Below are 27,297 nucleotides of genomic sequence, written 5' to 3'. Positions count from 1 at the left end.
TCTCAGGTCTCTGACCACTCTTTTCTGATCACTCTGTTCTGTGATAACCCCATACTGAGTTTCTGCAGCCTCTGACCGCTGTGCTTCTAGAGGTAATTAGAACTTAAAAAAGGCAGAGGAACCATCCTCCATTCATTCATGACTCCTGAATTAACTCTAAGATTCTCCCATGATTCTTTGTACCAGTCCAGATTCATTAAGGGCAGTGTTACTTCAGATGCTTCAGACAAACAAGGAGTACTTTTTAGTTTCAGAGTGTTATAAGGAGTATTTCTGATGTCTCTGATAGTTGGTGTGGATGACTACAGCTCAGAGTCTGATGTGATTATTATACCTTCAGCCCTGGACTTTGTCTCACAAGATGAAATGTTGACGCCACTGGGGAGATTGGACAAGTATGCTGCAAGTGAGAACGTATTTAACAGGTATGTGCATATTCTTCTCTTTAAAGTGGAAGTGGAAGGATCACTTTTATTATATTAATTTCAGTAGGGAAAATAAAATTACTTAGTTTAAAGTACGTTTTATTAACGTGTAGTTTGAGTCACCAAATTCTCTTAATAATCCCAGCCATCCTCTTTTATAGTCGTTTACTCCTTGATCCTAATAACTATAAAGCACTCTTTCTTTGCATTTTGGCAACAAAACCAAACTATTGCTTTTTGCTGTTAGGCATAATTTTGATATTCATGTAAAGTGATTACTGAGGAGTATATTTTTCTTCCAGCAGATAATGTTGTATACTTACTGTTTGCCAGATAATGTTCAAGGGGATTGGGACATGGCAGTGACAGTGACAAGAGCTAACATTCTTCCAAATGCATTGTTTCTCCAATATGGTCCCAAGACCACCTGTATCAGACTTTCCTGGGAAATCTGAAAGTCTTTGCTTAAATTTTTTGAGTATATGTGTATAAAACTCATTTAGTAAAATGAGTAAATTTTGCCATTATTATAATTGAAGATAACTGAAATGAATTTTCAGTCACCTTGGAAATTTGTTAAATCAGTTAGATAAAGATGAAAAGTGTTGAGTAAATGTTCAGTTTCTTCTTGTTAAAATAAAATCCATGCTGGCATTTGTCACTTCGTAAATTAGGAACTTGATATATGTTATGTATAAGAAAAATTTTCTTTAAAACTGTATGCATTCTGCCTTTTGAAATTCTGAATATTAACTATTGATGCTACTGAACACTATATAATTTTCTTTATTGCGTGTAGACAAATGGTGGCCCGGAGTTTGCTGGATACATTGAGGGAAGTCTGCGATGATGAAAGAGATTGTATTGCTGTTTTGGAAAGAATTAGCAGATTAGCTGACGATTCAGGTATATGTTTATGTAGAGAAAGTTTTCTTTTACCAAATAATGTGTTTTTAAAACTAATGAAAAACTCGATGTGATATTTCTTTAAAATTTTTCCTGTGTTAATTATCAAACCCTTTAGTAACAAGAAAATAAAAACCTGTTACTAAGACCCAGACATTTTATAGTAGGCCCATTCATTTAATTTTGGAAATTTCCCAAAAGAAAAGTCTTAAGAACATTGCTTTGCATCTTGTATGTTAATATTTTAGGATTAATAAAAACTTTAAAAATTATTTTGAATAAATTGAAAAGGATGGAGTGGGCTGTAAATTTTTTTAAGCATATATAAAATGTTTTCTTTTTTGTGTGCTTTCTCACTTGCAAAAAATGTTAATCTCCCATTAAAAAACGAAAACTGTTTGTCTCCAAAGTGAAGATAGGAGGGTCTGCTTAAGAAAGAGGTGAATTTTATTTGATTTTTTTTTTTATATTTTAAAATTTTATTTATTTAAATTAGTTTCAAGTATACAGTACATTGTTTAGACATCTGTGTAGTTCATAAAACGGTCCCCTCAACTGCTCCCTCTCTCCCCTGGCCGTCCACCTAGCTATCTATCATATTAATACTAACTGCATTCCTTCTGCCATGCTCCCCATCCCCGTGACCAAAACTATCAACCACTAATTTGTACTTCTTTAACCCTTCACCGCATTCTCCCAGTCCCCCACACCCTTTCCCTTCTGTCCGTCACCAAATCATCCACTATATTTGTGAGTCTGTTTTTGATTATTTTGTTCTTTTTGTTCCTTAGATTCCATATATAAGTGAAATCAAATGGTATTTATCTTTCTCTGTCTGACTTATTTCAGTCAGCATAATAACCTCTAGGTCCATCCATGTTGCAAATGGTAGGATTTCAGTTTTTCTAACAGCTGAGTAATATTCCATTATATATATGAACCCTAATTTCTTTACCCAGTTGTCTGTTGATGGGCATTTAGGTTGCTTCCATATCTTCGCTATTGTAAAGAAAGAGATGAATTCTATTTGAGGGTTATGATAGTTCTTTTGTTTTATAAAAAATATATTTATTGTGGTAAAATATGCATAACAAAATTTACCATTTTAATCTAATGCTAAGTGTTAAGCATTTTTATATTTGATTTTAGAAACAATTCAAAAATAAACTTAAAAATTTTTTCTTAAATCCATTATCTCTTCATAAAAACATGTTATCTGGCAATTTCTAATGAATTTGACATGTCAGCAGTCTTTTTATTTTTAGATGAGCCCATCTTTTGGTGAGAAGTTTATTTTATGGGAATATGTTTATTATTTACACAAGCCTTAAATTTTATTTCCTTATAAAGTAGAAAAAACATTGGTAAGCTTCCTAATAATCTTTCTCATTATGACATTCTGTGTACATAATTGCTCGATGTATATGCTTGTTCCAGAATGGTTTTAGGAGAGTCTCATGAACTATAATTTGTACTTATAATTTATTTTTTTATTTGGCAGAGGTACAATTAAACTTAAATTTTTGGCAATGGTACTTACCATTGTAGTTACTTCTTTTTTAGTAGAGACATAGGTGATCTTTAAGGAGGAATTTGTATTTATCTTCTTTTACCTGTTGACCAACCATAGTGCTGAGTTTTATAAAATGTGTGTGTGCATATTTTTAAAAAATATGTTCTCAAGTTGTTGAGTTTATGGTAAATATCTCTATTGACATTTATACTTTCTGTTCACTCATTAAACATAAAATAATGCATACTCTATGCCAGGTTCTAGATTAAATGTTGGAGCAGCTACTAAAATGAATGAAATTCCTGTCATCAAATTAACAGTTTAATGAATGCAACCAACATATAAACAATAAATTATAATGGAGTGGGCTGGGAGTGGCTTCAGAAAATTAGTGACTTTTGAGTTTAGATTTAATAGAATGATGAGACAGACAGAGAGGAGAAAGAGCATACTCAGGCGAGGAAAAGATAGGTGTAGAGGCTTGAGGAATTCAAGACGTTGGTCCATTTGGTCAACAGCGTTTACTGAAGCTACAGTTTTAGAAAAATGAGGCTGTTAAAGAAGATAATTGAAGGATAGATTATAAAGGTTTATACTGTGCCCTGCTAGAGAGTTTTACATTTTTTGTGATTTCGAAAATAATATAGCAGCATGGATAGACTTAATGAAAAAGATGGGTAACAGGAAGACTAGTCAGGAGACTCGACTACTGATTATTACAAGTTGTTGAGAGTAATCAAAGTGTTAGAAAGGGATTTCAAAGCTCCTGTGGTGGTTGAAGGGAGTGAAGGAAGAGAAGAGTTGATCCTGAGGCTTCTGACTTGGTAGGCTGGGTTGATTGTGATGTTCAAATAAGATGAAGACAGTTGAAACATGTATAGCTCTAAAGTTAATGCATATTATTTATCCTCCTAAAGAAATAAAAAGTTTAGAACCTTTAATTTTTTGTTCTTGTCTGCCTTATTTTTATCAACTTTTATTTTGATTTTTTACTTCCATAAATTTAGCATTCATATTTTAAGGATTTGTGTATAGTAAATGCTTGTTTAGATTTACTACTAAATTTACTCCAACTTTTTTTCCCCTCAGTACATCTTTTATCTGATGCTTTTCTGGTTCACTTTCCCCTTTCTGAGAGAACATGTATTGCTGAGGGCTGACAGTGACATATCCTTTTTCCTGTCTGAAAATGATTTTATTTCACCGTTTCTCTTAAATTATCATTTAGCTAAGTGTAAAAATCTAATTGATACTTTTAATATTATTCCATTCTCATCTTATTCTTGTTACTGTTGAGAAGTCTGCTAATCTAATTTAGTCCTTGTAGTAATCTCGTTTTTCCTTCCTGATTGTTTTTAAGACTTCTTTTTCTTGGCATTCTTCAGGTTTATTTTTATTTATTCTACTCAGGACTTTGCCTTGCTTCTTGAATTTGAGGATTCATATCTTTTCTATAAGATAAGGGAAACTTTCAACCTATACCATTTTAAATATTGCCTCTCTCCCATCTCAAACTCTTTTTTTAGTTTCTTTTTTGTTTGAGTATATGTTTTGTATGTAGTTCAGAATATAGAACTCTTGTTAGATAAATGTACTTTCCATAGCTATTACTTGTTTCTTTTCAGTTCTTTTTCTCCTTTCTGCATTTTGGTCATTTCTCTCAGCAAAATATTTGTTACCAAATTCTAACCTCCCATCTGATTGTTGAATATTTCGTTGCCATTGATTCTATTTTTTATTTTCAGGAGTCTTAAAGGGCTTCGTTTTTATAACTTCTTGTTTTTCTTTCTGTATTGTTTCTTTTCAGTATATTTCCTTTCATTATATCTTTAAAATAGAATCTTTACTGTAACATCTAGAAATTGTTTATAGTAGCTGAAGTTCTTGGTATTATAATCCTCTTGTATCTTAATCTTTTTGCTACTGAAGGATCATTTCCTTGTCTTTTTTTTTTTTGATTATGAGCTAATCTTTAGTTGGTCTGAATTCATAGGTGTTTGGTGTTTGGGTCAGCCTTCATTGTGGGAGTGTCCCTCAAGTGGTTTTGAGTTTTACCAGGCTCAGGGTTGTTAGCAACCAAGAGAAATTAAATTCTGTGTTTCTCTCTCTGTCTCTCTCTCTGTCTCTCTCTCTCTCTCATGTGTGTGGGTGCGCGTGTGCGTGCACTTGTAATTATTTGGGGAGCAGGGAGAAGATGGAAGGAGGAAGGGGCAGTTTTCACATTATTCTTGGGTATATAAATTTGTAACCCAAACCAGTTACAAGTATATTCTCAGGGTTTTAGAAATAACATACTTGAAGCAGATTTTTTTCAGTTCTTTTAATATCAAATATAACACTACAAAAAGTACATGAACTAAAAATGTACAGTTCCATGAAGTATCACAAAATGAAGGCCCATGTAATTAGTTCTTGGATCAAGAAATAGAATGAGCATCCCAGAAATCATCTCACCTCCAAGTTTCAGTTCTGTTCTTTTCCCCAGAGGTAATCAATCTTTTGACCGTTAAATGTATAGGTTTGCCTGTCTAAACTTTGTATGGAATCATACTGAATGTATTCTTTAGTGTCTAGCTTTTTTATACTTCTAAAACTCATTCTGTTGCATGTAACTGTATTTATAGATTTTTTTAAGTTGTTTTACAAAAAACTTATTATATATATGGTGATTACTATGTGAATATACTGCAGTGCTGTATGAATATATTATAACCTATTTATCCTTTATTCTGTTAGTGGATATACAGGTTACTTCTAGCTTTAGGCTCTTAATGCTGCTGTGAGCCAGTGAGTCACACGGAACACATGTGCACACACTTCAGTGGTATTTACTTAGAATTGGCGTTTCTATATCATAGGGTATGCATATATTCATCTTTGACATGCCATTGAGTTTTCCAGTGTGGTATAACAGTTTTTAGTCCCACCAACGATGTATGAGAGTTCCTGTGGTTTCTTTCATATCTTCACAAAAACTTGTTTATTTTAAATTTTCTGAAGGGGTAGCGGTTGAAATTTATATCTCATTGTAGTTTTAATTTGCATTTCCTCAGTGAACAGTAAAGCTGAGCACCTGGTTGTATGCTTATTGGGTATCTGGGCATCTTTTTGAAATATATGTTCAAATCTCTCCCTGTCTCCCTCTTTTTTAAACTGGCAGTCTTTTTCTTACATATTTGCAGGAATTCTGTATTCTGGATATGAGCCCTAAGTCATTTATGTGTATTATAGATCTCTTTTTCACTCTGTTACTTATACTTTCACTCTCTTAATGGTGCCTGTTAAAGAAGTTATTTTCTTTTATAGGTAGTACTATTTGTCTGTGTCCTGCTTAAGAAAATTTTTCTTACCTCAAAGTCATGAATATTTTCTCCTATATTATCAAATCTAGAAATTGTTTTTGTTTTTGACATATAGGTCTACATTCCACCTGGAATTTATTCTCGTGTATGATATGAAGTAAGGGACAAGTTTCTTTTTGTTTCTATTTTTAAATGTGGGTATCTAGTTGACTCTGTACCCTTTATTGAAACGACCATCTTTCCCTTTTCACCTTTTAATAAATCAGTTGTCTGTATGGGCATACGTCTGTTTCTGCACTCTATTTGTTCCATTGGTCTATTTGCCTAAGCAGGGCTTTAAAAAAAGAAAAGTTACTGATTTTATTTTTAACTAAAACTGTAAGTTGTCACCTCCTTTTGCTTCATAATATATTTAAGTATTAGGTCAATATTAGCAGTGAGGAAAAATAGAGGCCATATGTCTGCTTTTTAAAAATTATTTTTGTTTTTCAAAACAGCACATTTATTTTGTTCAAGTACTGTCTAACTTCAAATGGCACAGTTGTGTAATAGAAATTTCAAATATTGGTTTGTCGATAAGACTCTTAGCTTTGTAAAATACTAGTACATTTTCTGATAGTTTTATTAATTTTCGTTTTTTGAAATCTAAAGTTCCTCTGTACACATTTATGCACGTTTACTTTAAGGTAACTTTAATATCATTAATAGGTGCCACAGTAATAATTAAGTCTGATGTAATGACTTGTATTGAAAATCCATCATGTCTGTGTGTGTCAGTCACTTGCATTTCTTCTGTGAATTGCCTATTTGTATCCTTTTCTTTCTTATATTCATTTGAATAATGGGTTTTTGGTATATTTAGGTATTAATACTTTGCACATATTTTCTCCCAGACACTTTTGTCTTTTTAACTGAGTATGGTATCTGTTGTTTATAATAAAGTCATTATGAAATGAAATTTGCTGGTCTTTTAGTTGGTTTTTCGATTTGTTTGTCTTGAAAGGACTTTCCACCTCAACCTTAAACATTTTTTTTAATGTTGTCTTTCAGTGCTTTTGAGCTTTAAAAAGAAGTTTGGAAATATATATAGTTTATGAGGTGATCTCCCTGATTACTCTAGCACCCATCTGGCTCTACACACAGCCATTACAATAATACTGTGTTCCCTATGCTATGCTATAATCTACATCGCTGTGACTGTTTTGTAACTAATTTGTACTTCTTCATTCCTTCACCTTTTTCACCTAGCCCTCCAACCCCCTGCCATCTGGCAATCATCATTTTGTCTACTGTATCTGTGAGTCTTGCTTTCATTTAGTTTGTTCCTTTTGTTCCTTAGATTCTGCATATAAGTGAAATCATATGGTATTTATCTTTCTCTGTCTGACTTATTTCACTCAGCATAATACCCTCTGGATCAATCCATATTGTTGCAAAACATAAGATTTTTTTATGGCTGAGTAATATTCCATTGTATATATGTACCACAACTTCTTTATCCAGTTGTCTGTTGTTGAGCATTTAGGCTGCTTCCAGATCTTCTTGGCTGTTGTGAATAGCGCTTTAGGTGCATAGATCTTTATGAATTAGTATGTTGGTTTTCTTTGGATAAATACTCAGAAATGCAATTGCTGGGTTAAATGGTAGTTCTAGTTTTAATTTTTTGAGGGACCTCCGAACTGTTTTCCATAGTGACTGTACCAATTTGTAATCCCACCAACACTGTACAAGGGTTCCCTTTTCTCTATATCCCTGCCAATACTTGTTGTTTTTTGATTTATTGATCATAGCAATTCTGACAGGTGAAAGTTTGGAACTTTAATTCAACTAGAATTAATGTACAATGTATTACCTTGATTTTGTCGCATAATTAGCTGATTTTGCTACCAGTACTTATTGGGTAGTTCATCACTTTGAAACTCAGAATTTTGAAATGCCATATTTGTCACATTTAAATATGCCATATATACTTGGGTCTTTTCAGGGTTCGTTTGTTTTTTTAAATCTATTTGTCTCCTTTAATACTTTAATATTCACTTACCCTTTTTACTCTTAGTTATATTTAACTATAAGTCCTCCATGCATTGACTAAACTTAGCTTAGACTAAGTTTAAACTTAAGCTAGTCCTTATGACTTATCCTAGGAGGTTTTTAAACAGTAGAGTTTATAGATAATACCATATTATAGTTGATGTGAATATTGGATGTTTCACTCTTAGCACACCATGGTTATGAATAAATTCAATCATTATAAGAAATGATTGCACACTCAGTGCATTCCATGAAAATACAAGCTTAAGATGTGGGCTAAGTTCCTCCTTTAACTCAAGGGTTGACCCATGTATACATGATTGTGAAAAGGATCACAGAGTTAGAGAACATCTTGTGAGTCCTTTTTATGCTGAGGATGAAAGACTATTTCTAAATAGTCCCGAGCCCGGGCAAAGATTTTGTTACTGTAAGAGAATGTTTGCTCACATTTCTTTTATTTCTATAGAACCAACTGTGAGAGCAGAGCTGATGGAACAGGTGCCCCATATTGCATTGTTTTGTCAAGAAAACCGGCCTTCAATTCCATATGCTTTTTCCAAATACTTACTACCTATTGTGGTTAGGTATCTTGCAGATCAGAATAATCAGGTAAGAGTGCCATTCACATCCTCTTAATGGAAATGTATGTAGTATGATGTATATAGAATGGCATACCCTAAGTGGTCTCATTTGAATGTTTTTTCCTCTTTGATTTTGTGATTTTGTTATTCTGTTTTTCAAAACTACCATTTATCTTAGACAAGATATGCTGAGTCTGGCAAATCTAGGAGGTCTCCTTAGCACCATTATAGACAATGCCTCATAGCTGCATCCTTACGTGGTGCTTTCAAGGTATTCCTCAAAAAGTTTCTTTATGAGACATCTTTTACAAGATGTCTTTTTTGTTTCACTTCTTTTTAACACAACCTACCAGGTTCTATCTTTGTAGTACGTGAAGAAAATAGCCACAGACTTTTATTTGCATGGTTTGCCAATAATGAATCCCTTTTAAGTTGAGAAGTCTTCAGTTTTGTGAAAATCCAGTAATAGAATTTTACTATATTGTGCATGTACTATGTTTATACTGTTAATTTTTTCCTAGGTAAGAAAAACCAGTCAGGCAGCTTTGCTGGCTTTGTTGGAGCAGGAGTTAATTGAGCGGTTTGATGTGGAGACCAAAGTGTGCCCTGTCCTCATAGAGCTAACTGCCCCAGACAGCAACGATGATGTAAAAACAGAAGCTGTGGCTGTAAGTAGAACATGATTTTTCAATTTAGGTAAAAATTAGTCATGATATTGACTAATTGGAGGTGCTCATTAAATATTATGCTGCATAAATGCTGTAGAGTTTATACATATTAGATATCAAAGTAGTCACAAATCATTGAATTAAAAATGTAATGCCAGGTTAGAAAGGGACTTAGGCGCATTTTCTGTGGGCCTCCTATTACGTCAAGTAACTGGGAATTAGATGGGTCTGTCATTGGGCTCTGAAAAGCAGGATATACAGCAAGAAAACAGTAACTGTAAATTTATTATTGTGTCACCATGGAAAAATAAGATGGGAGAAATAACCCGTGCAGTTCAAAAATCACACACACAGAAAACCTGTATTGAATGAAGAAACATTTGAACCCCTTTGATTGCTGCTGTTGAATACCTTTCTAGGTACACTTTCCTGTAAGCACAGTAGAAAAAAAATAATACTTGGTTTCTGCCCCTGACAGTATGGCTTTGGGAGAAGGATAGTCAGGCAAATAATTTTACTACGATATGATATAAATTACAATTACTAGAAAAATGTACAGATTAAGTTCATTGTGCACAGAGTCATAGTACATTTAGTAGTACTAATAATAGTCATAATAATAGTACATTTTCTGAGGTTTTTTGACATAGTTAGCAAATATTTTGATAGTCATCAAAAATAGGGCATGAATTGGAGTATATAGTAATATCTATTACAGTTCACATCTATGGTTCCTGAGTTCAGACAGTAAGAATTCTGATAATAAATTAGAAAAGTGGCAAATCTGTCTGAAAATTTATTCAAGTCTGTGTGCATATTGAGTTTACTATTTAAACCTAAAATAATTGTATCTTTATTAATATGAAAAAAATTAGAACAAAAATTTATAATGCTTCTGAATCATTAGGAGGATGAATTCAGTCATCTCTCTAGTCTCTCTTCCTTGAAAATTCTCTGATTTCATTTTATTCTTGGATGCTCAGGTACCAATTAATAAGTTTAGGTACCTTTTTCCCCAATAATATCATTTTTATTGAAGTGAAATTCACATAATATAAAATTAACCATTTAAAAGTACAATTAAGTACATTTAGTATTTTCACAATGTTGTACAACCACCACTTCTATCAAATTCTAAAACACATTTTTTTTTTTTAATTTCACAACTTTCTCATTAAGGGAAATCAGTTTGACATCACTTTATATAGAGCAGAATTAAACTTGCTTTATTATAACTTTTGATGGGATTTAACAATAATAAAATGTTATATTTACAATAAAAATACTATATCCAGTGCTAGTATGAAACCCATGATTCCCTTACAGTTGGTTTATGTTTATTTTGTCATGTTTTGCATTCCCTGGCTTCCTATCTGTTCTTTATTGAGAGAATAATTTATTCTAATAAATTTAATTATGATAGAATCAGTGATACGGCATAACTTTAGATCTTTAACCTAGGCTTGGAAATGCTTAAAGATATTATGGCATCAAAAAATGAAATAGGCTTTGGGATTTTGATAGGGATTGTGTTGACTCTTCTCTAGGTCAATGAGGGGATAATTGCCAGCCTAACAATCCATGAGCATGGTAGATCTCTCCATTTATTTGGGTCTTTTACTTAACTCACCAATGTTTTATAGTTTCAGTAGACATCATGTATATATTTTGTTAGATTTGATATTTCATATATTTTGTTAGATTTTGTATTTTTAACTCCGTTGTGAATAACTTTTTAAATGTTTCCACTTGTTCATTGCTAACTTACAGAAATGCATTTGATTTTTGTATTCTGATGTATGTCCTGCAAACTTCCTATATTCACTTATTTTTCCTAGTGGCTTCTTTTTAGATTCCTTGGGATTTTCTATGTAGACAATCATGTCATAATGAATAGAGCTTTCTTTCTTTCCAATATGTATGCCTTTTACTTGTCATATTTGCATGACTAGGAGTAGATGTCACAGATAAATGATGACAGATCATCAGATTTCTTTCTATACCAACTATGGGGAGAATTTAAATAATGTTGAGCTGATTTGCAAACATAGTTCATCCTTGCTTTGCCTGGTACTGCATTAACTGAAACGTGTGCATATTGGAACCGCGTCCTTAACTTTCCCCTTCTTGGAACCTAGACTTTACAGAGTAAGGACGCAGTTCCAACAGGCACAAGTCTCATTTAAAACAGGTACTTTGTACGGTAAAGACTGCCTCTGTGTATTCTATCCTTAGCAATACAGATATACTAATCCTGAATCCTTCTTGCAGATAACCTTTCCCTTGAAACAGTCACCATTTATTTTTCTGATTGGGAAAATGTAGAGTTTTTTCACTTTTCAGGTTATCAGGCAAAATGATTAAGATTGAAACTGTAGACAAAAATGAAATTTTTAGGGTTTTTTTCTGGGTTTACTCTGCATTTAGTAATTATTGGTTGATTTTATTGGTAGTAATTAATACCTATTTTTCTGTCTTCAACTCAGATAAATAAGGTGAATGTTTTTTGTAATGTATGTGGTATGATGATGCTATATCATATTTTATGTATCCTTAAATTATATACTCTAATAAGTTAGCAAACTTAACTGGAAAAGTCTTAGTTTGAAGATATTTTCAGTGTGTTTTTTTCTTATTTGTTTTAGATAATGTGCAAAATGGCTCCTATGGTTGGGAAGGACATTACAGAGCGTCTTATCCTCCCTAGGTTTTGTGAGATGTGCTGTGATTGCAGGATGTTTCATGTTCGAAAGGTATTTTTTAGTCTCTTTTTTGTTTAAGAACACATGGTTCTAATGGTTACAGTATTGATATGTGAAATTTAAAAATTATTTTTAAAGAACTTTATGTGCAACATTTTGAAATGTCAGTAATGCTTTTGTTGTCAGGTCTGTGCTGCCAATTTTGGAGATATTTGCAGTGTAGTTGGCCAGCAAGCTACTGAGGAAATGTTGGTAAGTATTACAGAAACAAGGAATAATAAAGAAGTAAGTAGTGCATTACAAAGTAGCACATAAAGTTTCAAGTGCATACATTTACCCCCAGATTTTATTAACACAATTTCATGAATGTAAACCAGAAAAATAGGACTTTTTGAGGTTAAGAGTTTAAATTTCTGTAATCTGAACTTGTTTTGATAAAGACAGTTTGTTAAAATGCAGATATGTTTAAGGACCATTGATCCTTTTTACCTCTCCATTTCTATTAAACAAATCAATTCTTATTTATTCAAATGAATCTTTAATATTATTGCAATCCTCAAGTGTTTTAGGGACAAATTAAATCTACAGCAGGTTTTTTTTAAATGGTTAGTACATTGGATATATATGTTTAATGTACAAGTTAACATACTTTAAGTGTTTCTGAAACCATCTGTTACGCAAAATAAGTTTAGATACAGCTCTTGGATAACATATCTGTTGGCACTGTTTTGCGTTTCCATAGCCAATAATATTATGAATTGGGTGTAATTTATTTAAAATGACTGAATATTAATACTAAACAGGTCTTTGAAACTTTGTTAAGAAAATCTAATATTTTAAAACACTATGAATGAAAATAAAAGTAACTACAGGAATACCTTGGAGATACTGTGGGTTTAGTTCCAGACCACTACAATAAGTATCACAGTAAAGAGAATCACACGAATTTTTTGATTTCCCAGTGCAGACAAAAGTTATGTTTACACTATACTGTAGTCTATTAAGTGTGCAGTAGCATTATATCTGAAAAAAAAAATACCAGTGTAGATACCTTAATTTAAAAATACTTTATTGCTAGAAAATGCTAACCATCATCTGAACCTTTTGGAAAAATGGCGCTTACTAGGCTTGCTTGACACATGGTTACCACAAACCTTCAATTTGTAAACAAAAGCAAACAAACAAAAAAACCCACACAGCATCTGTGAAGCACAATAAAGCAGAGCATAATAAAATGAGGTATACTTGTACTAAGACTTACTTTGTTTATCTGCCTAACAAAACATTATCCTTTTGCGTAGCTGCCCAGGTTTTTCCAACTTTGTTCTGATAACGTATGGGGAGTCCGGAAGGCTTGTGCCGAATGCTTCATGGCAGTTTCATGTGCAACGTGTCAGGAAATCCGACGGACTAAATTGTCAACACTATTTATTAATTTGATCAGTGATCCTTCACGTTGGGTAGGATTTTGTTAAATATTATTTTTGTAAAATAAATACATTTTACAACAAACATGATTTTGATTTCATAATTTAAGAAATAATTTATAATTTAAGGTATGTTATTAATACTTCTCAGAGTAGATAATAGACAATTGTATTACAAAATTTCTATAAATATAAATCATGTTCATGCTGTTAAGATATAGCATATTGATTTTTAGATGTTAAGCCTTCAATCTCTGGGATGTCTCACTTGGTCATAGTGTAATAATTCTTTATATGTTGCTAGATTCTGCTCGTATTTTGTTGAGGATTTTTATATTCATATTAGAAGAAATAATGGTCTGTAGTTTTCTTTGATGGCTTTTTATTTTTATTTTTTGCTTGGTTTTGTTATCAGGTTAATGATGGCCTCAAAATACAAGTTACGAAGTATTCCCTAGTCTTCTATGTTTTGGGATAATTTGTGAAGAATTGGTAGTAATTCTCTTTTAAATATTTAGTAGAATTCAGCAATTGAATTCATCAGGGCCTGGGCTTTTCTTTGTGGGTAGTCATTTTTTATTACTAATCTCTCGTTATAGGTCTATCCAAACTATCAGTTTCTTCCAAATATTTTGTCTTTTCTTTTCTCACTCTTCTTCTGGTATTTCCATTACACATATATTGGTGTGCTTAATGGTATCCCACATTTTACTGAGGCTCTGTTCATTTTTCCTCATTTTCTTTTTTTTGTTCTTTAGCTTATATAATTTATATTCATATATCTTGAGTTCACTAATTCTTTTTCTTGCCAGTTTTGTTAAGTCCAACATCTTATTGCTCTCACACACAATTTCTGTTACCTAATTTTTTTTCCAGTATGTGAATTATATTTTTCTCTTCCTTTCCATACCTTGTAGTATTTTGTTAGAAAATGGGCATTTTAGATAATGTAGCAAATTTGGGTACTGGTACCCCTGTCAGGCACTTTGTTATTTGCTTGTTTGTTTAGTAACTGGCTTATTGGAATACCTTAGTGGACTTTTATTTCCCCGCCTCGCTCCAGGAGGCACAGCTTTGGATATGCCCACAGTCACCCTTGAAGTGACAGCGTTTTGGTGGGAGTGGGAGGGACAGCAGCTTGAAGTTCTCTTGGCTTGTCTCTCCTGGCCTCACAAGCTGTGACATGAGCTGTTAGAGCTTCAGTATTATGAGCCTTGTCCTGGTAGAGCCTCCATTCCACTAATGGGTGTTAGGTGGAAGAAGGGAACCCCTACCACTCGACCACACTTGCTCAGGACCTGGCCTCAGCAACAAGTAGCTGGGGGTAGGGTGAGAAACTGTTGAAAGCTCTGTGACTGGGAGCTGGGAGGGATCCTCCTGTTCTTGGATGCAGTAGTCTGGAGTACAGTCTGTGCCTCCCTGAATTAGTCTGGGTTCAGTCCCGCAGGCTCTGAGCTTTTTTACTGAATTTTTGTGGATTTTCTTGAATAGATATTCCTTAAATTGCTTTTTGCCCTTAAGACCATTTCCAGAAGTGTTGAATGGTGGGTTTTTTTTTTTCCCCCTCGCATTTCACTGAAGGCGAGCGTCTCCACGCACTCACAGGGCTCACCCAGGGTATGGTCCATGGTTCCCACCTGGGGCATGAACCCAAGACACCTTCTGCGTGTAAAGCAGACGTGCTGACCACTACACTATGGAGCCACCTCCTGAATCTGGGTTTCTTTTAGAAAAAATTATTATCTTAAACATACTTCATTCAGTGTATGCAAAGTAGGTTATTAATAATCCTGTATATTTATGTTTTATCCTTTTTTCCTTCATAGGTTCGCCAAGCAGCTTTTCAGTCTCTGGGACCTTTCATATCTACTTTTGCCAATCCATCTAGCTCAGGCCAGTATTTTAAAGAAGAAAACAAAAGTTCAGAAGATACATCAGTAGAAGACAAAAATAGGTATAATTTTTTAAAACTTGCTTTCCAGTTTAACTGCCTGAGAACTTTTTTTTCATATTCACTATTTCATAATAAGTGTTCTTTTTGGAGAGTTTACTGTTTCTCTTAATTATACAAATTGGTAAATATTTTCGTAGAGTTTTATTTTAAATACATTTGTTAAATGTCATTTTGGTTGGTTTTATATTAGATGAGTAGATGAAAATGTACGTGACACACTGAGCTTGATGCCAGGCACATAGAAAACTCTAAATGATAGATTTGATACTAGTTTGGAATAAGTTTATTTAATAAATTATTTTCCTAGTAAACTATCTGTTAACATTGAGAATATACAAGGCAATGGTTATCTCATTTAAAGAGTTTAATTTTTTAAGGAGTAAAACCTAACTTAGGGATATGTTTGTTTTAGTATATAGTCCATTTCCTACTATTATTTTTTCTTCCAGTCAGTAAATTTAGTTGTATATCTTGGATCCTCCGTCTGTAGAATGATGATTATAATTTCTCAACTGAGGGGGAAAGTATTTTAATGATTAGCACCAAATTAGTGTACTTACTACCTAGAATATCAGTTTTAAGTATATTAATCTAATAGGGCCACAGATTTTAAAATTAAGCTTAAAAACAACTCTGATTTTTATTTTATTTTTTTGCATTTAAAAAATTTAATAGAGTTTTAGTTTTTTAAATTTATAATAATATATACTTAGGGAAGAAATAATTCAAACTTTACTTAGTGTATGGGAAACAAACAAACTTTTACAAGGTGTACACTTGAAATAACTGAGTACCTGTTTTAGAAACAGTCCCTACTGTAATGCTTGAGTTACCATAGTGTCTTGTCCCTCCCTTGTCATGATGCTAATGGACATTTTCTTCTGTAGGTCTTGATACTGTGATATTTGCTTTCTTGGTGTTTTGATTTGGCAGTTCTTCTTTCTTCTCTGCTGCCTTGTTTTACCTTTTTGCCCGTTCTCCTACTGTCCTGCTGAATAGCCAAACAAACCTGAGGTACTGTTTTTTGTAAAGGAAGAAAAATCACTCTAAACCTGCCTTCCTAGCAAGCAAAGTCTGTCAGTTCTTTTGAAAACAGCTGCTGCAAGGAGTTTGACAAAAATAATGATTGGGGGTGGAAGGGTGTTACCTGTTTTTCATTTTTAAAGTCAGCATACCTTTTCACTATCTAATTGTACAGACTATTATGTAACATTTATTTTTTAAGTCTGGAGAGAGTATAGTAAGTGAAATTGAAAATTTATAGAATTGTGTAGGACACGATCAGCAGACTTTCTGTAAAAATTAATTAATATTTTCTGTCTCCATCACAACTACTCAACTCTGCTTTTGCAGTGTGTAGCAGCCATAGACACTACATAAACAGATACTGACAAAAATAGTTGGTGGGGATATCATGGCCAGTAGTTTTTCTGACTGCCAGTATAGGACGTTATTGGAAAGCTATTTAAAGGGAGTTATCTTTTAGCTACAAACCTGAATTTCTCTTCCATTGTGGTGAGATATGTCTTAATGTCAAGTCAATACTATTTGTAGCATTGGATTTTCATTATATTATTAGACTTTATTGAATTGTGTTAATGGCATAAGGGAAAGAAGAGAAAGTTCCTGGCTAGGGAAGGAGTTTGTGCTAAATGTTGTAAAAGCTTTTGTATATTATATAGTTTTGCTTCCGAGCTTCAGAAAGAGTTGTCTTGTATATTATTAATCTCAGAACCATTAGTTTGTTTGCTCTCTCTTAAATACTGCACTGGTGTTTGTTTTCAGCTTTGTTAAAACTGGTTTTCTTGCTATTTAAGATTAATTGATTGATTATGCAAAAATTAATTGAGCACCTACTAAGAACCAGCTTCTTATAGATGGAAATAGAGAACTTGGTTCCTGTTCTCAAGGGCTTCTCAGTTTCATAGAATTAAGATTTCTAAATATCTTACAAAGCAAGCAAGTTTTTGGCAATATATTTCCACTACTATTTATTATATATTGTTTCATCTGATCCCGGAGACATTTACTATCACTTAACACTTTATGAAGCATTTATTGATTATAAACATCTGACTTTATATACAGAATTTATCTTTCACTCACCCTAGATCAGGCTATTAATTGTTCTTTGAAGGTGTTAATGAAGGCTACTTCAGAAGCAGAGTAAAGTGTTCAAATTTGCATTTCTAAATTATGTAAAATAAGCATTCTCTTTTTTATTTAGTCAAACCAACAATTATATTGTTCTCTGAATATATTATGTTCTTTTGGCTCTCCCTTTTTTCTGTTCTGGAAGCCCCCCTATTCCATTCATACTTCATTTAATAAAATCGATGTCAGCATGTCTTCTGTCTCTAAATTCAACTACCTCCAAAAATCTTTCCCTGATTTGCAGGAAATTCACAGTGTTTGCATCTTGGCTGTTAGTAGGACTGGAATGAGAATACTAAATTTTAATCATATCTTTTCAGTTGTGTATTTGTATATATCACTCTAGTAGATGACAAGTCCATTCGGAATAACTGTCTCGCTGTTTATCTTTATATATACCACCACCTTCACTGGGCCTGGCACATAGTTGACACATGATAAATCTTGAATTAATTATTATAAGAAAATAACAAATTAATAATATTTGATTTCAAAAACCTTACATTACTGAACCACTTTTTTGTCAGTTTAGCTTAATGCTAATTATTTGAAAGTAAAATTGATTGTTATTGGTACAAATTCAGAAGTATTTCACTGCTGTTAAAACTTCAGTTAGTTAATTTGCAGTAATTGAAAGATATATTATGGAGATTATTCTTTGCTTTTATCTCAGGATACAGTGTGCTTCTTTAACCAGATGTTCTGTAGGTCATTTTTTCCTTGAAATACGTGTACAGAGACTTATTTTTCTAGGCCCATGGTCTCTAGTGAAGAACGCTGAGGATATTGTAAATTTATATAGACACTAAAGGAAACTTAAGATTCTTTTTGAGAGAAATTTTTGGTTTACCTTCAGTCGCTCTTGTTACCTACATTCTCTTAGGAGGTAGGATAAATCTCATGCAGAATCGTGTCTCCTTAATTTTTCAGAAGTTTTTGTTTGTATAATGGCATTTGGAAATCTGACAATTAAGATCAGAATTTTGGCATTTAGCAGCTTAATCTTGAATTGACTATTATCCAGCTCCAGAAAAAAACCTAGAAATCTATATTTAGAGAATTTATATTTTTGACAGTTTGAAGCAACTGTTATTCATACATATAGTAATTCTTCTAAGAATTTAATACTAGGGAAATTTTTTTGTCTCTTTCAAGTTGTTTTGGGAGCTTTCAGTTTGGACAAGCTAGTAATTTTGCATTAATCAAATAGAATGCCATGGCCATTCTTCCTTGTTTTTTCTGCTAAGAATATTAAATTTTGATATTCTTAATTAATTTTAGTATTAAAAGTTAACTTGAATGCTAAGGTGAAATAGTGATCAAGGAACTTCAGGCCCTTGAAATAGTTTTATGTATTGATTGGCCTTTTAATTGGGTTCTTTCGTGTATTTTAAATGGTATTTTCTTAACTTCATCAAATAAGAGATGAAGTCTTACAGATTTTACCCATTTTCTTCCTACCCCTACCAAATAACTTGTTACCATACTTTTTAAAATTGAATTTGCAAGTTATCATAAAAACTCCAAAAATAGCACAAAGAATCCCATATACCCTATACCCAGATTCTCCAAATATTAACATTGCACCATATTTCCTTTATTACTCCTTTTTTCTGAATTCTTTGAGAATAAGTTTAATGTAGTTAAGACTACCTAAAAAGACATAATATTATTTTCACCTTTCTTAAATATTTCGCTGTATTTCCTCAAAACACAGACATTAACACGTAACCACACAGTCCAAATACCAAAATTAAGGAATTAACATAGATACAATACTGTCATCTAATCTAGAGATTTTATTCAGATTTTACCAATTATACCACTTTCTTTAAAACAAAAAACTAAATATCTTTTCATAAGAACAACATTGGAAAATATATAATTCATATACATATAGAAGACATTTATTTTGCATAACAGCACTAGCCTCAAGAACTATTTTTGGAGAGGGAAAGGATCTTTTAGGCCAGTCTCTCATTTTTATGAATAAGGAGTAAATGTGGATCTGAGCCCCTAAAAGGCTTAGAGTTTTATATTAATGTAGTACCGGTGCTGGGAAAAGAATCTTAAGAACTTTTGCACTTCAATATTTTCATAGTCTTAACAGAATTTTATTATATATGCATACTATATATTGTATAATTATAAGAATGAAAGGGCAACAACAATTTAAAATACTATCACTGATGTTTTCAGATGACTTGTTAAATATTTTTAATAATATTTTTAATATAAATATTAAATATTTAAATTAAATATTTATATTTTTAAAACTTTATAACCAGCATGTGTTTTTAAAAAGTGTTTTTTGAAAATAATGAGAACATTGCTATGAGATAAAAAGCCTTATGAGAGAGAAGTTAATAATTTCATGAGAATGTGTGGTGGCTGTTCAGTTGGGATATTACATAGGTGTTAATGTCACACCTTCCATTTGCACGGTTCTGGAGGCCTTCTGTTTAATATCTTTTATTGTGTATATATAAAGGTGCATAATGTTTCAAGCCAGCACCTTTTTTTTCTCGACACTCTCCTTACAAATTTACCTACATATCTATCTTTACTTCTCTTTCATATTTCTTAGAAAGAGGTGTCTCTTTATCTGTCCACTTATATTCTTGAACCCATAATCTTTCTGCTTTATCACTTATTTCGTCAGTCTTCTGTGTCTCCAGTTTCTTCATCTCTTCTAACTGCTTTCTCCAAGCCTAAAAATATGCTCATCTTCAATCATCCTTTTATACAAAAAAAATGCCTTCACTCTTTGTTACTCTATGTGATTGTCATGGTTTCCTTCATTCATATTTTTTGCTTCACACCCGTCTAAGCCTTACACATGTCCTTCTTGAGTTGATGACCTCCAAATCTGTCTCCACTGTCTGACCAGTTTCCCATAGATTTCACCACCACCTCTAACATAGATACCTAACTCCGCCTGTCCAAACTGGAACTTATTAGCTTTCTTATTAAATTGTCCCTGCCTTTTTCACTTTTATGTGCTACCAGCATGTGATCAGTTGCTCTAGCCAGAAATCTGGAAATCTTCCCAAATTCTCTTTTGTTCTCATCTCCAGCATGCAATAAGTGAACGAATCCTATTGGTTTTGTCTTCATTTGAATGTGTTTATTTCTTCTGTAGCCCCAAAGACACTGCCTTCATTCAGAAAGTCATCACTATCTTTCACCTGCTCTTCTATATTTCCTGCCTCCTGTCTCACCTCCAACCAATTTTCTATTCTGCTTCCAGAATGGTCTTTCAAAAATAACACATCTAAAAATGTCAGTCTCTTAATTCCTACTTTATTTCCTGTAGCCGTAGGATAAATTCCAAAGGATAAATTCCAAAGGTATTTAGTATGTAAATAGTGGTTTCCACAAAATTTTCCATCCTTATCGTCCATTATTTCCTTCTCTTAGCCGTAATAAACTCATTGCTGTTTTCTGAATGTTATATACCTCCTCTATAACCCTTGCCTTTGCATGTACTCATTCTTTCAGTAAACTTTCTTCCCTTTAGCTTCATAAACATTTATTGGTTCTTGTAAACACAACTCATGTCATTTCCTCTAAAGCTTTTTAATTTCAACTCTCGCCTCTACCTCCTGTGTTGAGTGTGCATACTTACCATTGTATCTGACAATTATTTGCTTGTTTTTCCTATTTGCCTCTAATTGTAATCTCCCAAGCAAGATCTACATCTTGCTCACATACGAATCCTTAGTACTCATTTCATTTCCTGGCTCCTAGTAGGTGCTCAGTTCATATTTGTTAAATTTAATTGAGTCTTACAAAATGGAAGGGATAAATATCAAAACTTATCACAGTGCTTTAGTTTTATAATAATGGCGGTAATTAGTGAGTTTTAATTTAGGAACTTAAACTGTCTGTCCTTATCAATTAGGTTATGACTATTTTGGGAAAACATTTGGGAGTAGAGCTGGAAAATATAGAAGAAATAAAATACCTTAAAAAACTTAAGCAGATTGTAATATATTTGGTGAGACAGTAAATAAGATCTTTTGTAATACTGTATAGAGATTTTTTCTTTTTACGTAAGCAAATAGGTTTTAATTCTCAGCTTTTCAGTGTCATTGGAGCAGAGTGGCAATACCATAATCTTAAAATTCAGATACTTTTTAAAATGTGTCTATCTTGAAATGCATTGTCTGAATTTATCTTTCAACTATTTTGTACGGGTTTTTTTTTATTGAAATTATTATGGTATTGTAGAATCCCAAGATTCTTAAATATTATCTTCTCCACCTAATGTCTAATGCTTTACTGTATAGACTTAGGCTTAACAGATGTTTACATCTCTGACCACAGAACAACTGATGGAAAAAGAAGCATTATCAGTAATTTATGTAAACTAAATTTGTATGGCTAATCTGTAATTTTTAATATTTTACTTGTCTAAATGCTTTATGTCGTATTTTTCATGGATTTTTTTTTCAGTAATTGTTTTTATACTTTTATCTTCCAACCCTCCCCGCCCCGCCAAATGAAACAATAAAAGGATCAGAGATCAAGAAGTCCCAGAAGATATACAGCTCAGGCCAGAGGATGTTCCTTCAGATTCCAGTATTAATAATTCCAGTGTCAAACTGGAAAACACAATGGAAAATCGTGCTGAAACATCTAGGAAATCTCCAAGTGAAATAAGTGTTCCAATGGACAGGTCTTTACTTTGTACTTTGTCCTCAGACTCTCATCAAGAAGTAGCTAGTAATGAGAATGATAAAAAACCTGGTAACTACAAATCTGCGTTATGGCCAGAGGTTGGCACCAGTTCACAAGATTCAGCTTTCTTAGATCAGGAATTGTACAACTCCTTCCATTTCTGGAGGACTCCTCTTCCTGAAATAGATCTAGATATAGAGCTTGAGGAGGGCTCTGGGAATAAACTCAGCCCAGAGAGATCAGAAGAAACAGCTGAAGTCACCATGCCAGGTTCTTCAAACATCAGTATGGCCACCAGAAAGGAGCTTGAAGAAATGATAGAAAATCTAGAGCCACATATTGATGATCCAGATGTTAAAGGTATGGAAGAGTCAATCAAATTCTTTATTCTAAAGTTGATATAAAATGTATTTTCTGACCTTCCCCCCAAAATTTGCCTTTTAAAAATTTATCTTGACCATTGCTGCCATGTTTTTTGATAAATATGTTCTGATTTTTAGGAAATTTCATTTAGATAAGCTCATCACTGTGTTCCTAACTGTAGTATTATACAGAATTATCGATTCACAAATCGCTCTCTGAAATTTTCAGTCATTCAAACAGTGTTTTACATTACAATTTTAAATCTTGTCCTGCCTTAACTATTTTACTCTGGGTCTCATTAGCTTTTTTATAAAATAGCAGTGGACACAGTGTTGTTTTTTTAAGGAAGGACTCCATTTTATTAACAGTAGACAAAGATACTTTTTTCCTATGGAATATGATGATTTAAGAGCTGTAGACTTGATCAAGAGTCGATTGGATGACTTTCTCAGGTGTGACTTTTTTTCAGTTGGGTTACACGTGTATCACCCAGCTTCTATCATTGTGAATGACAGCTTTAAAGGTTGTTCTGTGTTAAAATCAAAAGTTGCCTCTTATTAAGAGGACTATGTGGTCTTCATTAGTCCATGTGGGAAATGGGGTGTCCTGCAGCAGTCTCCATGGTTCTGCTTGCTGGGGCTCAGGACGTGGTTTAAGGTCTCAGGCTGGAACCTGATGTGGCTGTTCTCATTCTGCTCCTTTTAAGACTAAGGCCCTCCAGTGACTCTCATAACCTCATGCAGTGGATTCTGAGATGTTATTTAAAACAGAAACAATTTTGAAAAATTCCATAATTACAAGTCTTCAGAATTTATCTCTCTTTCTGCATGTTTTTTATTTTTGGCTTTGTTAGTTCCAAAAGCTAAAATCTGTAAACTTATTGGTTTGTTCAGTGTTAGTAAACACTGAACAATTTTTAAAGCAGATAAGTGATACTTTTGTTTACAAACACTGAACAATTTTTAAAGCAGATAAGTGATACTTTCAGTATCCTTCTAAAACATACAAAACCTCCTGTTTAAACTTTTAAAATTGTATCAGCGGTACTTAAGTTAGCAGTTATCTTTATTTGGCTTTAATTTATCATGAATTTTTAAAGATTTCCTATTATAATTTTATACTTGGAGAAAAATTAAATGATTTGATTAAAGGCAAATTTATATCCTTGATGTTTAAAGTTAATTTAACTGGTGGGTCATCAGTTTCATTTTTTTAACCTTTTTTTTAGATTTATTGGGACATGATTTATATCGATAAAGTTTACCCTTTTGAATGGACAGTTCTGTGAGATTTGATAAACACAGGTAGTTGTGGGTAACCAGCACCAGCACCAGCACCATCAAGTTATAGAACAGTTCCATTACCCCAGAATATTCCCTTGTCCTCCTTTATAGTCAGTTCTTCCATGCCCAGCCTCTAGAACCTCTGATCTGTTTTCTGTCCCTGTGATTTTGCCTTTTGCAAAATACCGCACAGACTCAAGTGATACAAACCTTCTTGATGACTTCCGTCACTTAGCATACTGTATTTGAGATTTATCCTTGTTCACGTCTCAGTAGTTCATTCCTTTTTATTCTAAAACAAGAGCAAGAACAGAGGGCTGACTATTTTCAATAGCATATCCTATTTTTTCTCTCTTGTAGTAGATTATTTTTTATGAAAACCTTACAACTTCACTTTCTTTGCTCATTCCTCAGTGTGGCTTCTGTCATTGATTTTTACCCTGTTGAAACAGCATTCTGCATTTTATGACAACTTGATGATGTAGCAAGTACTGAGGTTTTGTTTTATTTGATAAATTAGAATATTCATCAAAATCTTGTAATCTCCCTCCATCCCTTCACTCTCTTCCACCCCTAGATGAGGAGAATTGAGACACAGAGAATTACATTTAAAACTAAGATGTTCACAGCTGAGTATAATCAGATCTTGATAATGTCTTTACAGTGTTCAGCTTTTTGCTTAAATGTTATTATCATTTATCACCTTAAGTTTTATTCAGCTGATCAAATTTCAGTAACTTTCATACTTTTTCTTACACTCTGTTTTTATGGAAAAAGGCTTTAAGCCTATTTGGAAGCTCTCACTGTATTATAATACCTGCTAATTCTCTGACACATAGTAGGCATTTAATACTGAAATGTTGAATTCACTACTTTAATTTTTTTTCCCACAAATAACCTAAAAGTAATATGCATCATTTGCTTTTTTTAAAGTTTTAGTGTATGACTTCGCTTTTCGGAAGATGACTAATACCATGTTTGACTTAAAATTGTATTGTAAATTTACAGGCTGCAGTTGAGGGATTTCAACACAAATACTATATTGTGATTTAATCAGTTCTCTTTCTAATTTACTTCTTAACCCTGCTACGTTTTAAATTTGTCACGTTCTTTCTGTTCATTAGGATATCTTCATAACATAGTCATTGATTGATTGATTGATTCAGCATTACTTATTGAGCACCTACCATGTTCCTGATACTCTCTTGGGCACTAGATATGTAACAACAACAAAGCAGGCTAAAATCCCAGTTCCAAAGAGCACAGAAGGGTGAGACAGTATGGAAACTGCCAATGTGTCGCATGTTCTACAGTAAAACATAGATGGGCAGTGCTGGGGCTTTTCTGCTTAGGCTACAGAATTCTTAAGTTTTTGATTTTATTGAAATCTGAGAGCATTTTTAATCCATGTTAATTTCATAGTTAATTGAAAATTTACTACGTCTTAATTTTCGATTTTTTAAAGGGCTATACCTTTAGTTTTGGATACCTTTCTTTTCTAATTCTGCTATGTGGGCAGTCATTTCCTTCAAACTGTCAGAAAATGTCTACTTTTTTAAAAGGCAGAACTTTAATCCAAAATTGGAAACTAAGTTCTGACTTGGAACTAAATTAGTTATGTTACATGTAAATTTTTTCTTGACAGTTCCCCATAAGATCTGGGGAGGCGTTGCCCAGAGAAACCACCCTTGGGCATACCTTTCAAAAGGCAAATTTCAGCTTTTGCAAGCCTGGTACCACTAGTTCTTTTCCCTTATCACTGTTTGGTGGGTAACATCATGGGAAAATATAGTAAGACTTAAGGTATTTTTCTTTTAAGGCAACCTTTGCTTCACAGTCTTGCTAATTTCACTCATACCTTGCCTGAAGCATTGATAGGTTTTATTTTTCTTGATGAGTTTTTAGCCAAAAAATTTAAGTGTTTCCATGCACTAGAATGAGATATTGCTGTTAGAAAAAGAAAATCCTTTCTCAGTTATAGAACAGAAATAGATCCTACAGAAAAGGCCAAAAAGGGAAGTGGTGAAATATGCAGGTATAAAAGATCTTCTTTTCAAAAATATTTGCCTAGGGAATTTAAGATTTTTCTGTCTTTGTCCAGGGCAGTTTCAAATCCCTGGCTGATTCAAAATTTAACTTGAATAGTGACCAAGTAGAAGTATTGATGCCAGCTTGATATTTACCACAGTTAGGTTCATAGACTACAAGAGGGAAAACTGCCTAAACTCACAAAATACAGATTTCTTTCGAATTTAGGCCCAGTGGAAGAATTGAGCCCTTCTGCAGTTGTGGTCAGAAAATTCATATTGTTTACTGACGGAAATCAATAAATTGTTAGGAATTTGTGACTAACCACCAGTATTTTTGTGGAAGAGTTGGAGATTATAAAGGTCTAGCTCAGCTGTACCAGCTTTTTCAGGAACAGAGTAAAATTCAGAGTTTCCAGGTGGTTTCTATTTTTGAATATGAATCACTGTGGACTGTGTTTCTTCACAAAGCTGTGGTTAAATGAGCTCTGGTTTCTGGGACTTCAATCTAGCTTATGTGAAAATGGAGATCTTGATAAAGACCTATGTGTTCTGTTTTCTTAAAATCGACATGATGGTATATCTTACTAAAATTTCAGCATTAGCCAAGCATTAGATTCCACCTCATTTTCTCCTGGAAAATTTAAGCATCAGGTTGTCTGAAGAATCAGCAAGTCTCTATCTTCATGTTCTTTATGTCAATGTTTTGAAGAACAAACTTCAAAGTAATTCAAACTTTTTTGAATGTACAAACTTAAAAATGAAGATTAACGTAAAAAGAGTAGTTCGTTTAGAGATAAATGATCTCTGTAAAGTTATCATTTATCTCTAAACGAACTACTCGTTGAAAAGCTCTGATTTATTAGTTACTTCCCCAGGAAACAGAATCAAGATGCCTTAGGGATCGACCTTTCCCTCTCCCTCCCTCTCTCTCTCCTTCCCTCTCTCTCCTTCTCTCTCTCTTTCTCTCCTTCTCTCTCTCTCTCTCTCTCTCTTCCACACACACACACACACACACACACACACAATGCGTTTCATGTGGGACAAAACATTTTAACCTTTATGTATTGTGCAGTCTCCTTTAATACTATTTTGATTTTGTTTGGGGAACTTAAAAAGATTCCAAAAGGAATAGCTAAAGTGATTAAAAGGGTTCATACACACTGCAGCTGAAATTCTCTAAAGAACGAGAACACTTTTCATGAGTAACTTTTCGTGATTAAACACCTTCAATTTACTTACTTAATTTAGCATATAATGACCTAATAGAATAGAACC

At 33.1% G+C, this 27,297-nt stretch overlaps 1 protein-coding gene across 7 annotated transcripts in view; it reads left to right on the top strand.

The window, feature by feature from the left end:
• The window catches only part of PPP4R1 (protein phosphatase 4 regulatory subunit 1), a 65,170-nt gene that overhangs the window by 21,836 nt on the left and 16,037 nt on the right, over window positions 1-27,297 (top strand). For 4 of the 7 annotated variants that reach the window (XM_039845866.1, XM_039845862.1, XM_039845863.1 and 1 more), the window contains 9 exons: window positions 290-425; window positions 1,225-1,331; window positions 8,644-8,786; window positions 9,280-9,426; window positions 12,072-12,179; window positions 12,315-12,380; window positions 13,430-13,588; window positions 15,382-15,509; window positions 22,183-22,706. In XM_039845866.1, coding sequence (XP_039701800.1) covers window positions 367-425; window positions 1,225-1,331; window positions 8,644-8,786; window positions 9,280-9,426; window positions 12,072-12,179; window positions 12,315-12,380; window positions 13,430-13,588; window positions 15,382-15,509; window positions 22,183-22,706 — 1,441 coding nt within the window. In that variant the 5' untranslated portion in view covers window positions 290-366. Of the gene's footprint in view, window positions 1-289; window positions 426-1,224; window positions 1,332-1,741; window positions 1,772-8,643; window positions 8,787-9,279; window positions 9,427-12,071; window positions 12,180-12,314; window positions 12,381-13,429; window positions 13,589-15,381; window positions 15,510-22,182; window positions 22,707-27,297 lie in introns of those variants that run through there. The other 3 variants (XM_039845864.1, XM_039845865.1, XM_039845881.1) reach the window with 2 other exon arrangements.

This window comes from Pteropus medius, unplaced genomic scaffold, assembly GCF_902729225.1.
Source record: "Pteropus medius unplaced genomic scaffold, Ma_sr-lr_union100, whole genome shotgun sequence".
Lineage (NCBI taxonomy): Eukaryota > Metazoa > Chordata > Mammalia > Chiroptera > Pteropodidae > Pteropus > Pteropus medius.
Note: the sequence above shows the minus strand (reverse complement) of the source record. Positions and strands in the feature narration are given on the sequence as shown.